This window comes from Dama dama, chromosome X, assembly GCF_033118175.1.
Source record: "Dama dama isolate Ldn47 chromosome X, ASM3311817v1, whole genome shotgun sequence".
NCBI lineage: Eukaryota > Metazoa > Chordata > Mammalia > Artiodactyla > Cervidae > Dama > Dama dama.
The window spans coordinates 114,974,232-114,991,030 of NC_083714.1; the positions used below are offsets into that span (position 1 = coordinate 114,974,232).

Below are 16,799 nucleotides of genomic sequence, written 5' to 3' on the forward strand. Positions count from 1 at the left end.
TACATGGTCACAGGTACTAGTATTAACACAGCTGTGTGTTGATATTTGCCTGTGTCACGTAGCTTGAGACGGGGTGTGACATTTGTGACGTTGGTCACCATCCAGACGGGGGCCGGGATTATCTCGCGGCGCGACCACACCTCCGCTCCGGCCACCAGAGGGCGCGCGGCCTCTACCTTAACCGTCCGCTGAGTCTGCGCCTGCGCCGCGCTGGCTGCCCACCTTCCACTCCCCTCCCCCCAGCGCCCACGCTGCCTCGCGCCAGAACGTTCCGCCCCCGTTGCCCCTAGCGGCCGTTTGTTGACTTCCGGGAACACTGGCGTCGCGGATGCGCGGAGTGTCGCTATGGGGGCCCAAGGGGCTCCCGGCGCCCGCTTGGGAGCTGAGGCACTGCCTTAGGCCCAGCCGAGTCGACCCCGCCGACTTTCTGGCCGAGGAGCAGGCTTTCGATAGCGCCATTACCATGGGGGAACCCGATGAGATGGTGCCCGGTGAGTGGCGCCCGCGGCGGTGGCGGCGGGCCGGGAGGGAGGGTCAGCGGGCTGGCGGACGGCCAGGCCCCGCCTCTGGGCCGGCCCCGTCGGGGGACAGGCCTGGGCCGCGGCCACCCGACTAGGGTCGGAGTCTGGCCGCGCCCCTGGGCTTGACTGAGAGGGGAAAGAAAGGAGGGAGAGGAGGGAGACTACGGGGGAAGGGGGTGCCGGTCTTCTAATTCTTTTAGTAAGTTTTAGATAGTTTCTCGAAGGCAGGGGCAGTTTTCACCTCCCTATGATCTTCCCAAAGTACTTCCTTTGAGATTCTCAGAACCCGGTTGTGTATTGAACGCAGTAAAGACTGGCTAACCGGGGGACGTGCGGTAAAAGGATGGGGAAACAAATTGGAGAAAGGAGGGAGCCATTAGCGAGTGGTTTTTAGGAGACTTTACCCCTGAGCTTCAGGAATAACCTTTGGCATTGTGACCGAGTACCACGTACATTCTGTGTAACAGAAATAGACGTTTCATGAAGCAATACTTATTTTAGCCACTTGGGATGTGCTCAGATATTTCCTGTAATACTTTACTTTTTAAAAATGGTCATTATTTGCTATTATTTTCTCCCAATCTGAGGGCTGTCTTTTCACCTTACTTATAGTTTCCTTTGTTGTGCAAAAGCTTTTAAGTTTCATTAGGTCCCATTTGTTTAGTTTTGCTTTTATTTCCAATATTCTGGGAGGTGGGTCATAGAGGATCTTGCTGTGGTTTATGTCGGAGAGTGTTTTGCCTATGTTCTCCTCTAGGAGTTTTATAGATGACCCACTAAGTTGATTTGCTGACCCACTCCTTATAACTCGGTTGGTAAAGAATCCGCCCGCAATTTAGGAGATTCCAGTTCGATTCCTGGGGTCAGGAAGATCTGGCTAAAGGCTAGGCTACCCACTCTAGTATTCTTGGGCCTCCCTTGTGGCTCAGCTGGTAAAGAATCTGCCCCCAATGCAGGAGACCTGGGTTCGATTCTTGGTTTGGGAAGATCCCCTGGAGAAGGGAAAGGCTACCCACTCCAGTGTTCTGGCTTGGAGAATTCCACGGACTGTATAGTCCATAGGGTCGGCAAATGGACACCACTGAGCGACTTTCACTTGTATGGGTCAGGAGCAACAGTTTGAAAAAAAACACTAGAGCAGAATCGTTGCGTTTCTGCCAGGCTCTTGGGTTCAAACGTGATTCAGTTCCTGCCTCGAGTTCACAAGCTAGTGAGACATACAAGAAACTAAACAAAATGGCAGTATCAATTGACAGAAGATGCCGCCAGGCCAGCACAGAGCCACTGGCCCCCTGGCTTGGGGGGAGGGTAACCGGGGGAAGGCTTCTTGGGGAGCCAGAGCAGGACAAAACAGTTGTAATTATTCCTTTTATTAAAAAGTCAGACCCTGTTCTAGAACCTGGCCTCCTAAATCATTATCGGTTTGAACTCGCACACCTCACAGTTCTCAAAAGGTTTTTCCACAGTGGCAAGTCTCTTGAGCATTAGTATTTATTATTAATACTTAGGTTTGTTATGTTTTTCTTTCTGATACCTGTTTAGTTTCTTTGTGTGTAGTCATCCTCCTTGAGGTTTCCTCAAAAGCGGAATGTGGTCTCGCGTGTGTGTGTGTGTGTGTAGATATTAATACCTTTGGGATCTCATAGAAGTTTTTGGTCTCTCTCCCCATATAGTGTGTGTGTGTTTAGATATTAATACCTTTGGGATCTCATAGAAGTTTTTGGTCTCTCTCCAAAATAGTACTGGAGTAAACCAGTTTGTGAATACTCCTCTTATCAGGTAGTATTTAATGACTTCATTTAAGAATGTCCAAATCTCAACATCCTGCATCCTCACAATGTTACTGATGAAACTCAATGCTGTCCTATTTCTGTGTGTGGAGAAAAGCCTTCAGTCAGAGGCTAGACTGTTCGACGTTCACCAGTGTGAGTGGGGGATTGAGGGTATCAGCTTATTTCCAAGGAGTAGATGGTTCACCTTGTGGCAGCAGGACTCTTAGTCATTGTGACAGTATATGTCTTACCTTACACCAGTAAACAGATAATATTTACTTGATTTATTAGATCTTATAAATAAAACTAGAATGAAGTCTGGGGAGTAAAACTGAGTTAAGTTGGAAGGAGGGTGTAGGCCGTGTGGAGCAGATAAAGTACTGGAAAAGTATTTTAGTTAACAGGCAACATAAACTTGTGAAATCAAAACTCTCATATATTTGTCTCATTTATTTGCAGATTCGGGTGCTGTGTTTACATTTGGAAAAACCAGATTTGCTGGAAATATTCCCAGCAAATTTTGGTTTAAAAATGATATACCTATGTCTCTTTCATGTGGAGATGAACATACTGCTATTATTACAGGTAGGTGTTAAAATCTTAAATGAAGATAGTAATACTTAGAGAATCCTAAGTATTGTAGATATGTTGTTTGAAACATGTTGAAGATATATAGAAAGTGAATTTTTGTTTTTTGTTTTTTTACTTTGCCAGAGAATTCTTGACAAATTGATTTATCAGGGAAGACTTTTAAGTTCCCTTAGTATACTGACACGTGATTTTCTTTGCGTATTGCTTTCTTAGAATAAATCTATTTGAATATATTCACAACATCAAAAAACTGTTACTGTATAATCTTAGAAACTCTTCACAACTAACAGAATATAGTTATAGGTAGATGGGCAAGGTAACCTGTAAAACCGATAACATTGTTTAAGTACAGCTTTTTTGTTGTTTTCTAATGACTTCATCTCACATTATGTTGAAAATGCTTCAGTTTATTATTTCTGTTTCTTTCCCACCAGGAAATAATAAGCTTTTCATGTTTGGCAGTAACAACTGGGGACAGTTAGGATTAGGATCAAAAGCAACTGTTAACAAGCCAACATGTGTCAAAGGTTTGGGGTCTTTTCTTCTTTATCACTTTAAAAGTACTTTTCTATTGATTGTGTAATTCTTTAGTATAAACAATAAAGCCTTTAGTTCTTTGTTCACTGAGATTTACTTGAATATTATTGGCATTTAACTTTATTTTTCATGTGATATTCAGAACTACTTTTATATGTTAGGATTTAAAAATTGCATTGATTTTAAACCCAGAGACCACAAAGGGAATAATGATTCCTTAGTACTGTGTACTTGAACATTGTTTCTTTTTTCGCCTGTTTTGTAAACCTACTTAAATATTACTCTTATTGTATATACAGAGAACAAACAATATGATAGGATTTTGAGTTCTGTGTCACTTGTTACGAGTTGTGAACATCATGGTTCTATGTAGTTGCAGGTTTTTATAAAACACACTTTACCCTGCTGTATGTAGTTAGCAGATGTGCTGAAGAAAACATCAGACTTAGGAGTTGATTAGTACTAGTGTTCTTACAAGAACAACAGGACAAAATGTTTCAAATCAGGATTGTCCCAGAAAATATAATACCTTTACAAAGCTTTCTTGCCATTATGTGCAAAAGCTTCTGTCTGGTTTAACCCATGAACGTCAGCTATACTTGAATGGTGATAGAGACTCCTTGACAGGAGCAGGATTCTTTATCTTTGTAGCCAGATTTTTTATTTGAGCTCAGAATTTCAGTGTAATTTATCATATCCATGCTTCCGTGGTAGCTTAGACAGTAAAGAATCTGCCTGTAATTCAGGAGACCCAGGTTCAATCCCTGTGTCAGGAAGATCCCCTGGAGAAGGGAATGGCAACCCATTCCAGTATTCCTGCCTGGAGAATTCCATGGACAGAGGAGCCTGGCGGGTTCTGTGGGGTTGCAAAGAGTCGGACACGACTGGGTGACGAATACACACATACTCACACATGCTATTTGTAGATATTGTTGTGGAACTTTTAAAATATTCCACTAAGTCAAAAAATATTTATTGAGCACAGGCTACTAAACCCTTGGGTTTATTTACAGTGCCCACTATGCTTACTGTTCAAAATCTAATGAAAGTGGATTCATAGGCATTTGTTATTGTTGTTTAGTCATACAACTACAGTAAAGTTCTTCATTCATCCATTTACATATCAAAAACATTTACAGAACATCTCCTAAGTGCTCAGCATAGGGGCTGCAAATAGCACTAAGACAGAGTCCCTGGCTCAAAGATCTCATAGTCTAGACAATCTTATTAGCTTGTCTATTAGATATATTGGACTTCCCTAGTGGCTCAGATGGTAAAAAATCTGAGACTAACACGTAAAGAACGTGTTAGTCGCTCAGTTGTGTCCAACTCTTTGAGACCCCATGGACTGTAGCCCACCAGGCTCTTCTGTCCATGGCATTCTTCAGGCAAGATTACTGGAGTGAGTTGCCATTTCCTTCTCCAGGGGATCTTCCCGACCAGGGATTGAACCTGGGTCTCCTGCACTGCAGGCAGATTTTTTACCATATGAGCCACTAGGGAAGTCCAATATATCTAATAGACAAGCTAACAAGATTGTCTAGACTATGAGATCTTTGAGCCAGGGACTCTGTCTTAGTGCTATTTGCAGCCCCTATGCTGAGCACTTAGGAGATGTTCTGTAAATGTTTTTGATATGTAAATGAATGAATGAAGAACTTTACCGTAGTTGTATGACTAAACAATAACAAATGCCTATGAATGTTAACTTAGTGTTTTGTTGTGTGAGGTAGAAAGTAAACTTGATGAGGGTAATGCCAGGTTAGGCAATAGATCAGGTTGGAGAAAAGGCAGCGTAACAATGCAGTGGATCTCAGCACATACTAATTACTTGTGGAGTTTTAAATAATATATAGATGCCTAGGTCTTACCTTAGACCTACTAACTCAGATTCTCCAGGGGTCAGGCTAAGCTATCTGTATTTTTTTTTTTTTTCAGAACATCATTGGTTATTATGATGCACAACTATCTCCAAAAACTTTTGATTTATTAGTTATGAAAATCAACTTAGAAGTCAGACAGGCCTGGGTTTAAATCTGTTCTACAACTTGGTCATCATTTGACCTGGATTATTTATCATTTCCATATAATCATAAAATATCTTACTTGTCATATTTTTATATTTTTAGCTTTAAAACCGGAAAAAGTGAAATTTGTTGCTTGCGGAAGGAACCACACCCTGGTTTTAACGGGTATAGTATTCAATCTCTGGGCTTCCCTGGTGACTCAGCTGGTAAAGAATCTCGACTGCAGTGCAGGAGATCTGGGTTCGATCCCTGGGTTGGGAAGATCCCCTGGAGAAGGGAAGGGCTACCCACTCCAGTATTCTGGTCTGGAGAATTCCATGGGCTGTATAGTCCATGGGGTCACAAAGAGTCGGATGCAGCTGAGCAACTTTCACTTCACTTCATTCAATCTGTATGACTTCCTGTCCAGTCTGAGGACCGGGGTCTCACTCCAGTAACATTTGTGACTTTGTAAAATTAATAGAAATGGTACCTTGGTAACAGTAAGATTAGGATTTTTAAAAAATGGAAATGGATAGTACACTTGTTTGCCTATGAAAATACGCAGATAAATGTTAAGTGGATGAAGAAAAAGCTTCTTTTCTTGGATGATGTCAAGGGACAGCATCTCCTTATGTGTGTGCACACCTTCAGGGGCCGCATGCTCCTGATCTTGCTCTTCCTTCTTCTTTTCAGAGGGTGAGTGGAAGCCCTTCCTAAAAGGCTTTTGATGTGAGTTAGCACAGTTCCAGTCAAAATCCAAACAGGCCGTGTGTGTGTATGAGTGTGTGTGTGTAGAAATTCACAAGGTTATTCTAAAGTTTATATGGAAAAGCCAAGGACCTCGAATAGCCAAAACAGTTTTGAAAAGATCAGAATGGAGGACTACCTGGTTTTAAGACCTACTGTAAAGCTACAGTGGGGCTTCCTTGGTGCCTCAGAGGGTAAGGAATCTGCCTGCAGTGTGGGAGACCCGGGTTCAGTCCTTGGGTTGGGAAGATCCCCTGGAGAAGGGCATGGCAACCCACCCCAGTATTCTTGCCTGGAGAATTCCATGGACAGTGGAGCCTGATGGGCTACAGTCCATGGGGTCTCAGAGAGTCAGACACGACTGAGTGACTAACACACACACAAAGCTACAGTGATCAAGACAGTGTGCTCTTAGTAAGTAGATAGACAAAGATTAACGGAGTAGAGTCCGGATATAAAGCCACATGTTTATGCCCAAGTAATATTTGACAAAGGTGCCAAGGCAATTCCGTGAGGAAAGGTAGTTTCCAATAAATCCTGCTGGAGCAATTAGATATCCAGGCCCTGACCACCCAGCAGTCTTTCCCACCTCCATCCCCCACACACAGCTGCTTCTGTCTTCAGGCTGCTCTCGCTGCTTCAGCCCCCACCTCACCTCTCTGCCCTCACTTTCCCTTTGCTAAAGTGTCTTTTCTCTTTCTCTTATTCAGATTTCTGTCTTTTTAAGATCCAGTGTAAGTCTTCCTTTTTCCATAGAGCTTTTTGTGACTATTCAACTTTTTCCTTGTGTCATTCTCTGAAATGCTTCAGCATTCCACCAACTCTGATATGCTCCATATGTTTTAAATTGTGTGGTTCAATTTCCTGTGGCCTTCAAACCTCTTCCATTTGAAAGCTAGTCTTGTTTCCTCAATTAGGTGTCATTTCTTTCTAACATAATATCTAATTTAAAATTTTTACTGATACAGAATGGTTTTGTGCTCAGTTTCCCCTATAATTTAGTGAGGCTTTACTGCCATGTGCATTTTTATGACAGATACAAGTCATTTTAATATGTATATCTTTACATTTCATTACTTTAGAGCTTACTGGCAGTGTTTATTATCTAGGAATGATACACTATGTGATTAAGAAAATTACTAGCATTTATGCAGTGCTTATAGTGTCCCAGATTCTATTCTAAGAATTTCATAAATGTTAATTCATTTAGTCTTCATAACACCTCTATGAAGTAGACACTATCATTATCTTATTTTACAGATGAGGAAAATGAGACACTGAGACGTTAAGGATAGCTTGCCCAAAGTTACACAGCTGATAAGTGGCAAGCCAGAATTTGCACCCAGAAAGTCTGGTCCTGTGTGCTCTTGCCTAGACATAGTGCTGGACTGCCTTCCTATTTAGGAAGGCAGAAAATTAAATATAGAAAATTAAAATAATTATGCAACATAGAGTTTCCACACTTCTAATTAGATTCTTCTTGTATTTGCCTCATTTTATTGAATACTTATTTGTTACCTATTATATCTTAGCCTTAATGGGTATGGAAGTTAAAATTAATGAACCACATCTCTTTTAAAATGGTTTGATTTGGATTATAAACTAATTTGGAAATTACTTTCCTCTTTTTTGCTCTGAATTAATAGTTCTGCATTTCGATTGCTACTTAAACCCTAGAATAATTTATAAAATCTCACAGAAATGTAGAGCCTTGCTTGTTTTGCTGTATTTTTGACACCAAAAGGAAGCTGTTCACCAAATTGTAGGATAATGCAAGCTTTCAGCTTTCTTCACTGGTAATAGACTATCTAGTATACACTGGACTGTCTCCTAAAGATGACGACTGTGATATACTGATGTTTTCTTTTCCATGTGCAGGAGGAGGCAAAGTATATGCCACTGGAGGAAATAATGAAGGGCAGCTTGGACTTGGTGATACTGACGAAAGAAGTGCCTTCCATCTGATTAGTTTCTTTACATCCCAGCATAAGATTAAACAACTGTCTGCTGGGTCTAACTCTTCAGCTGCACTGACTGGTAAGACTCTTTTTCCATTTCAAACTGGGACACAGCCCTTTTTTTCAGACCAGGATATACAAAATCAGTAAACTGAAGATAGCAGTCCTGTTTCGTTTTCTTTCATTGACCATGTGTTTTCAGAAGACATTTAAAATAGAACTGAAAATCATGACAAATATTACAAGTTTATGCTTATATACATACAGAAGGTAATTGTTACGTAACTTCTAAGCTGTACTACCCATCTGTTTCTTTAGATATTCTTAAATAGTACCTTCGTTGCATGTTCTGAAAGTTATACTTCAGCTTTAGTGAAGTTGCTGTCAGAAATATCCCAGAAATCTGCGGGATATATGTTACTAAACTATAGTTTGTAATGGTCATTGCATCGCTCTGCTCTGCCTATCAAAAGCCCATATGAGAAATTTCTTTAAAATTTGGAGCCGAGATTAACATGTCTCACTGAAGAAGCTGCCGTGTCCTTCTCTGTTCCAGTCCAGAGAGGTGTGTGAGGTGCGCTGTCGCTCTGGCCGGCGGGAGAGCCAGAGTCGGATCTGCAGTTGCATCCTTTCAGTTCTCTCACCCACACAGTTAGCGTTTAGACCTCCTCCTTTTGGTTCTTATTTTCATATTTCCTTTTATTTGCTTTATCATGAAACACTTCAGATTTTAAAACTTTTAATTAAAAGATACAAGTAAATAAGTCTTGATCATTCTTTTCCAGAATATTTCTCTTAGTTTTTTTTTTGCCCCCTGACAACACAACCTTTATTAGAAAGCACAGAAGTTAGCCTGGTTTTGAGATGTTAGGTATGCTAATGTATCCCCTAGTCTCTGAAGTTAGATTATGTATTTTCAACTGTACAAGAAAAAGTTAGCAAAATAAATTTAATTTTTTTCTTCCTCTAAAGCGTCATTCCCACAGTGTTCTCAGAGCAGAGTAGTCCCAGTCCTTCTGACCTGGGGCTTGTCTGGGAGATGTGCAGTGTGACTCGTGCCGGCATTCAGTTCAGTTACAGGCAGACTGCTTGAAAGGAGGGAACCATCTTCTGTTGAGAGACTTTAGAATAAGGAAAGGTTATTGTATTCTGTGTTTGCTATTGAGATAGAAATATGGGTGTGACTAAAGTGATATACTTTAGGTTATTCTCTATCCTTTATCATTATAGAAATATTTCATAATAGAAATAGTACTATTAAGTAGTTCCCTGGTGTAAATGTCTTTAGTACTTTTCTTTCAAGATACATCTTTTTTCTAAATTAAAAAATAAATGTTCTGTTGGGAATATAATAACTTGCTATCCCTGCTACCTCTTAAAATGTTTTTTCCTCTTCATGTTTTATCTATAGAGGATGGCGAGCTTTTCATGTGGGGTGACAATTCCGAAGGGCAAATTGGTTTACAAAATATAACAAATATATGTGTCCCACATCAAGTGACCATTGGAAAACCTATCTCCTGGATCTCTTGCGGATATTACCATTCAGCTTTTGTAACAAGTAAGACAGAACAGTTGAATTTCTTATGTTATCTCCCATGTCTAAGTTATTACTAAATTAATAATAAAATAACATAACATTCTACATTTCTATAGAACTATCGTCATGGTACTCCTGACGAAATAATTTTGGTCTGTTCTGGTCACAGTGTTTCTTCATTTTAATAATGAGTGTTTATAATTTCAAACTATCTGACATGTTAACTGATTTTAATGAATTAATTAGATCTATTAGGAAAACAAATTTCATATATAAAAAACCCTTCTAAATGTTGGTTCTCAAATTTGCCATTAAAAACAAGACCCATGAGCCTCTTTTCTCTGGATCTGCTTGGTTCTGTACTTTGACGTATTCTGATCTTGTCCTGATAATCTGCTTTTATCATTTCAGCACATAAGTCATAGATTTTCATTGTAGGAATGGGGTTGAAGATTTGATGGAAAAAGAATATGGGATATGCTTTCCTTCAGTGGGACTTTTCTCAGGATCTCCAGTTTCTCCTTTTCCTGGACTCATTGGCAGCCTTCTTTACCTTAATTAAAATATTTTAAATGCTAGACTCTATTACAACCTCCATCTACTCTAGCAGTAACAGCAAAAGTATGATCTTGGCTTTCCATCCTATTGATGGTTTTTCTAACAATAAAAACCCCTAGGAAAACAGTTTTATAGATCCTCTTAGATATCTTTCTAAGTATTTATATTTAGAGTAGTTATAACTCTCAGTATAGATGTCACTTAAATAGTTATACATTTATTTCTTATTCTGCGCACCTCAGATTCAGGTTTAGAAAATGCTTATTGTCCCATCTTAGTGCCCCCCAGCTTTACCAATGACTTGGTAGTAGTTTGCCCTAAGAAAAGGCAAACTCTGACTTGGCTAGTTTTGTTCACTATTGTGTCAGTTTGTGTCTTGAAGAAACTGACAATCAATAAATCTTGTTGAACAAGGAGATAAGTGAATGAATGATAAATTGTTTCCCTTGGGCCAATACCACATACCAACTTATTTCCAACTTTAGGGCTCCTGAGATTGGTATAGTCTGTGCTCACTTTGTTTACAAAACAAAAAATAGAAAAAAAAAACACATGAAAAAACAAATAAAGCATTGTCTTATATTTAGGCCTTAATAAAATTGCCAGTATCAGTTTTTATTTACTACTGCTTTAGCCATTAGAGAAACAAGTGCAATTAATCGTTTTAACTGATAGGCATTACATTGAACTTTTTTGTTTTGTTTTCTGTTTTATGCCTTTAAAAAAAGTAGCTATATTGGTGTATAGTTCACATACCATGCAATTCATTCGTTGAAGGTGTGGGGAGCAGCAGGAATTTACAGACAGTAGTAGAAAGAGACTTGTCTAGACTTAGAAATTCCTTTCATATGAGAAGCAAGAAGCATGGGGAAAGGGGGAGGCATGCTGACTTACTGAGCACTTCCGTGCTGAGTACTTCAGAAAAAGTTGTGGTACAGAAAACTTCACTTTTGTGCAAATCAATCTAGAAAATGAGTTTGGCTGTGTTTGCAGTATTTGACCAAGTTTTAAGTGACACCTACCTTGTGTGTTAGATGTCACACAACTTCCCTAGGTTTTGATTTGCTAGAAGGGCTCTGTCTTCGACAGCTCGTTATACTCATAGCTAAGATTTATTACAACAAAGGAAAGATACGTATCCTTCAGAGAGGTCCCATATGCACTTCCCAGTCCTTCCTCTTCCAGGGCCACACGAGATGTGTTTTCTCTTTGGCATTGAACTACAGGGATGTGTGTGTGATGTCTCTGCCCAGGGAAGCCCTGTTCTATTCTCAGGGTCTGAGGCTTTTCTGTGGGTGGCTGGTCATGTAGGCACATCCTGCTAGCAACTCGTCATGGTACGTGCAGCTCAGGCCCTTCAACAGTGAAACCAGGTGTACATCATCAGTGTTGATGTTTGTGCAAAGCAGCCCTTTCTTAGCTTCTGGCTAAGCTGGCATAATTCATTTCTCCAGGTGTGTGTAACAGAATCACCTATCACCAGCTTAAAGAAAACACCCAAGGGCCGCATTCCCAGGGGTTAGTCAGCAGTCAGTCGTGGTGTGGTTCTCTTGGAGACATGCGAGTAATACAACAAGACGTGCTGTGTCACCTCTTCTGCATGAGTGATGTAGAAGCTTATGATTAGATTATGTGTTTACCACAGTTTTTAAATTCCTGCTCTATAGGACTCACTTCAGTTCATAGAAATGAACAAAATAGTTCCTGATTTCATGAAGCTCATAGTATAGTGTGCTAAGTGTGATAACAGAAGCAAATCAATAGTATTGGTATGGACAAGGCAGCAATTAAATGACATGAGTTCCTTAGTAGGAGTGTCTATCTGGAAAAAGTGCCATCTGAGTAAAACCTGCCATTTTTAGGCTCACTCACCATATTTGCTTCACACATAAGTGAGTTTTCTACAGAAAGTTTCATGAAAAGCAATTATTTATGCAATAAGTGTTATATTTAATGGACTAGACACACTACTAGGTTCTACAAATATCATAGTGAGCAAGACAAAATCCGTGTCCTTTTGGGGGTTTAATGTCTAGACATTTTTCTTTATTAAAAGTAAGTGGAAGAAGTAAGACCATCTTGTCTATGTATTGTGAAACAGATAAAATAATTTTCTAGTTGTTACTGGTAGTGATAGTCATGAATTCTTCATGAAGATTTTGGATTAGAATAATCAAGAGGAAGGGAAAATCTACCTTTATTCCTTACTATTCAGTAAAAGTATCTCAAGAAAGGTCAGATTTATTAAGTTTATATTTTCTAAATTTTTTATCAAACGTAAGAACATGTACCAAAAAGACCAGTGTTTTGTTCATGTCTCTGTCATCATCGATCCCTCTTTTTTTTCTTCAATAGCTGAGGGAGAACTGTACACCTTTGGAGAACCGGAGAGTGGGAAGTTAGGTCTTCCCAGAAAGCTCCTGGTCAATCACAAAGTGCCCCAGCTGGTGCCTGGAATTTCTGAGAAGGTGATCCAAGTTGCTTGTGGTGGAGGGCACACAGTTGTTCTTACAGGTACGGGTGCAGCTCCGTTCCCTGCTTTCTGTGGTACCTAATGAAAACCTTTTTTAACATTCGCTTATTTTTATTGTGGTAAGAACACTTAACATCTGATCCACCATCTTAACAGAATTTTAAGTGTATAGTACAGTAGTGTTATCTATAGGCACAATCTGGTATGACAGGTCTGTAGAACTTTCACCTTTGCATAGCTGAAATCCATTTATTAGCAGCTCCCCTCTCCACCACCCTAGTCCCTGGCAACCACCATTCAAGTCTCTGCCTCAGTGAGTTTGTATGTTTCAGATACTTCATGTAAGTTGACTTTGCATCTTTTTCCGTTAAGATCTCTACTTTTTGTTCGTATAGTTAGTAAACATTTCTGGCCTATGGAAGATATTGCTAAATAGAAAAAAAAATGAATCTTGTTGAATCGTTTTTGCTTACATAATTGACATTTTCATGACCTTAACACCTTTAATGGAAGTAAGTAACTTTTTTAGCTTATTTTCAAGAACACTTTGTTTTCCTCATGTATATGTATTCCATATTTATTTAAAATTGACATTAATTTTTCTGAAATACTTTATTTTGAAGTATATTTTGAAACTCCTTGTTAATAGTCTTTTCTACTTGTCATTGGTAATTCTTTTCTTTGATATTCACAATATCTAACTTGGTGATTTCTTTGTGATTTTTATGTCTGTTACAGTAATTCATTAAAGGGGGTTAAGATTTTAAATGACAGATAAGAATACAGAGTTAGAACCTTAATGATAATGTCCCTTTTGGCTTCTGAATTTTGTTTTTGGTATGATATGTGACTTCTTAGGATGCTAGTCAATATAATTAAAATATACTACCTATTAATATGCTTACATTGATGCTCCCAGATTTGTTCAGCATTAGATTTGTTTTAAATGAGTAGTATAGAGGTAATGCAGTTAGGTAGTGAATAATTATGATACTTTTTAGTAAAAAGAAACAGTTTTTGAAGTCACCACTTAATCTTCAGTAACCCAAAGCTAGAAGTGTTCTAGACAAATTTTTAAATAACATCCAATTCTTAGATATTGTTTAAATGTTGCAAGGTGATTAAGCAGTACATTATCTTTAGATTTTCCTCTCTTACATGACTTTTCCTTAACTTCCTATTCTAGTCCTGGTCATGCTTATAAAGTTATGGTTTCCCAGAATTGCAATTTCCAGATGGAATATTTTCAAAGTGAGAAATATTTTTTTCCAGGTCCTCCACTCTAAATTTGGAAATAATTCTGAAGTTTAAGATTTTTTTTAAACTTCTGCTGATAAAGTGAATTTTTATATAATTTCTGAAAGATTTATTCTAGGAATTAAACTTTATTCTTTATAAATTATCTGAAAATTTATTCTGTAGGCAGAAATGCAATTTATTCTTGCGTCATGTATTTTCTCTGGTTTATACCAAGATTATAGAAAGAATTAATTTACCAGGTAATTGACAGTTATTCTGAAGGACGCAATGTTGACTATATAATAATGTGTCATTAAACCATATATTATAAAATATTTTCAAGATAATCTTTTAATTATACTTAAAATTTAAAATGCACATTTATGCACATAAGTGTGATAGTTTCTTATAGTATAATAGACATTTAGCTTTCTGTGAGCTTTGTTTTGAAGTAAAAAACCATGTTGCCAGAAACTGATTGTTTTCTCCAGATTTTTGGAGACTTTTGAATCTCACAGATCATTAAAGTTTTTATATTTTAAGTTTTTTATTTTGTAAGAAAATATGAGGACCTACAGAAGATTGCCAACTTCCAGTTTGCATTTGGCTAAATATGAACATTGCAAGAAAAATGCAATCTGTTTTCACCATTATATCATAAAATAAGGGTCATTTTCAAAACAAAAATTTTAAAGCTCTTAATTTTATAATAAAAGACACCCCCTTAAATTTTATAAATTTATCTGTATGAAAGATTCACTACTTTGCCTATGTTTTAAAATTTATTCATGGACCTTTGAAGGCTTTATTATGAGCCAGTCCTGGTGAGAAACCTGTGTTCTGAAGTAGTATGGATAGAAATATTAAATATTTAGTCTTAATTGAAAAAGAAATGAACCTAAAGAGTGTATGATCATCAGTTTGAGTAAGTACTAAGTTAAATACCTAAGAGTTATCAGATACTTTGCAAGATCATAAAGCCAAGAATAGCTAATCATCTGTTCTAAATGGTTCTCTTAACTAAAGGGAATGGCTTGGATTAGATGAGTCTCTGGAGGCCCTCCCCAGCTTTGTTTTTTCTTGTGTCTGTAATTCTAATCTTAAAGTCTCTTTAGATCCGACTTTATTGATCTTAAAGTCAATAAAATACTTTAAAGATAATTAGTTCATTGTTGATAAATTAATTTAAAACTTGATATTTTTATATAACTACGATAGATTACACAATATAGCTACTGGTTGTAGCGATAGTCAGGGAAACGATGGATTGCTGTTGAGAAAGTATCACACTGGAACTGGGACAGACTAAGTGAGACCGAGTGATCATATTATTTTGTATGTCATCCACAGCAGTTATCAGAAGACAGGAAAGGCTTGGTTATTAGATTGGGTCCACCATGAAGTCTGGACCCCCAAAGAAAATAAGAACTTAACTTCTCCAGATTATATTTAGACAAACATAAGATCTCTACAGGGCTACACAAGTATCTAGTTGTGAAATGAAATGTATTCTGTGAAATTAGAGTAATATTTATCTGAAGCCAACTAATCAAATCTGTTTTCCTAAGACAGTATTATTTATTAACATTGAATTACATTGTTAAAAATGTTACGAAGGTGGGATGACTAAAATTTATATTGATTTTTGTATATAATGTCCTTAGGTAAGAGTCTTCAGTCATTTAAAAATAATTGAAACTTGTCATTGCTAATCATTCAAGCACACAAGGGAACAGAATAAGGACAAAACTTTTGTAACTTGATTCAGTCTGCCTGAACGGACTAATTTCACAGCCCAAGAAACTTGGAGTAATTGTTGGCTAGCTCGAGATAGACAGTTTTTTCACTTACCCAACATCCTCCTATTAAGCTGAACATTCAGAATTGGAGATATGCTATGTGATTATTAGTTTTACTAGAGATAGTGTTTTTTACACTAAAATAAAGGTCTGTTTGCCATTGCCTCAGTGTGGCTTCATAGCCTTGACACTGTGTTGTCTTTAAGCAATAATATCTTTGTGTCTTATTCATGAAGTAAACATTAGAAAGAAAAATGTAAAACTATATGACAATAGTTATGTGTTCATCAGTATCCTGTGTTGTCCCAATAAGGTGAGTTGATTAGATAATTACTTTTTAGAAAATTGTTCTTTTACTACTGACTGTCCCATTGTGTTTTTAAACCTTCCTGTTTGTTTTCTCATTTAATCCTCGCAGCAGGTCTTTTAGATAGAGTTTATAGCATTAGGGAATTTAAGTAGCTTGTCCGCTTGCCACAGCTAGTAGTAATGAAGGTTTGGGCTTCTATCTGAATCTGAAGCTCTCGCTTTTATAACTGCAGCAGGAGAGGCAATGTGTTGCACTGCGGAGAAGCACACCAATGCAGTCGACACTGTACTTCTGAGGCAGGGGCCCGGAAGCATTGTGTGTCTAAAAGGAGTAAGCCACTTGTTTATCCTGTTCTTGGGCTTTTCCATTTCTCAAGACTGTATGAGCTAATACTTAGTAAATTTTTGGAGTTCATTTGGAATCACTTCAAAACTACTAATATCACATAGGATGGATAAACAGCAAGGTCATATTTTATATTCAGTATCCTATGATAAACCATAGTGGAAAAGAATATGAAAAGAATATATGTATAACTGAGTCACTCTGCTGTCTAGCAGTAATTAGCACAACATTGTAAATCAACTATACTTCAATAAAAATCTTTAAAAAATTTAAATAATATAGAGGAAAGGCTTTTCCCCTCCTCTGATTATTATTGCACTTCCTAATAAATGAGCTGTGTGCTGTGCTGTGCTTAGTAGCTCAGTCGTGTCCTAGTCTTTGCAACCCCATGGACCCTACC

The 16,799-nt window shown here is 38.1% G+C and overlaps 1 protein-coding gene across 3 annotated transcripts in view; it reads left to right on the forward strand.

The window, feature by feature from the left end:
* The first annotated feature begins 259 nt into the window (after nt 1-259).
* The window catches only part of RPGR (retinitis pigmentosa GTPase regulator), a 66,899-nt gene continuing 50,359 nt past the window's right edge, over nt 260-16,799 (forward strand). The window contains exons 1-7 of one of the 3 annotated variants that reach the window (XM_061135927.1): nt 260-491; nt 2,753-2,878; nt 3,319-3,411; nt 5,551-5,613; nt 8,056-8,214; nt 9,547-9,696; nt 12,589-12,747. In XM_061135927.1, the coding sequence (XP_060991910.1) occupies nt 329-491; nt 2,753-2,878; nt 3,319-3,411; nt 5,551-5,613; nt 8,056-8,214; nt 9,547-9,696; nt 12,589-12,747 (913 nt within the window). In that variant the 5' untranslated portion in view covers nt 260-328. The remainder of the gene's footprint in view (nt 492-2,752; nt 2,879-3,318; nt 3,412-5,550; nt 5,614-8,055; nt 8,215-9,546; nt 9,697-12,588; nt 12,748-16,799) is intronic. The other 2 variants (XM_061135926.1, XM_061135928.1) reach the window with 2 other exon arrangements.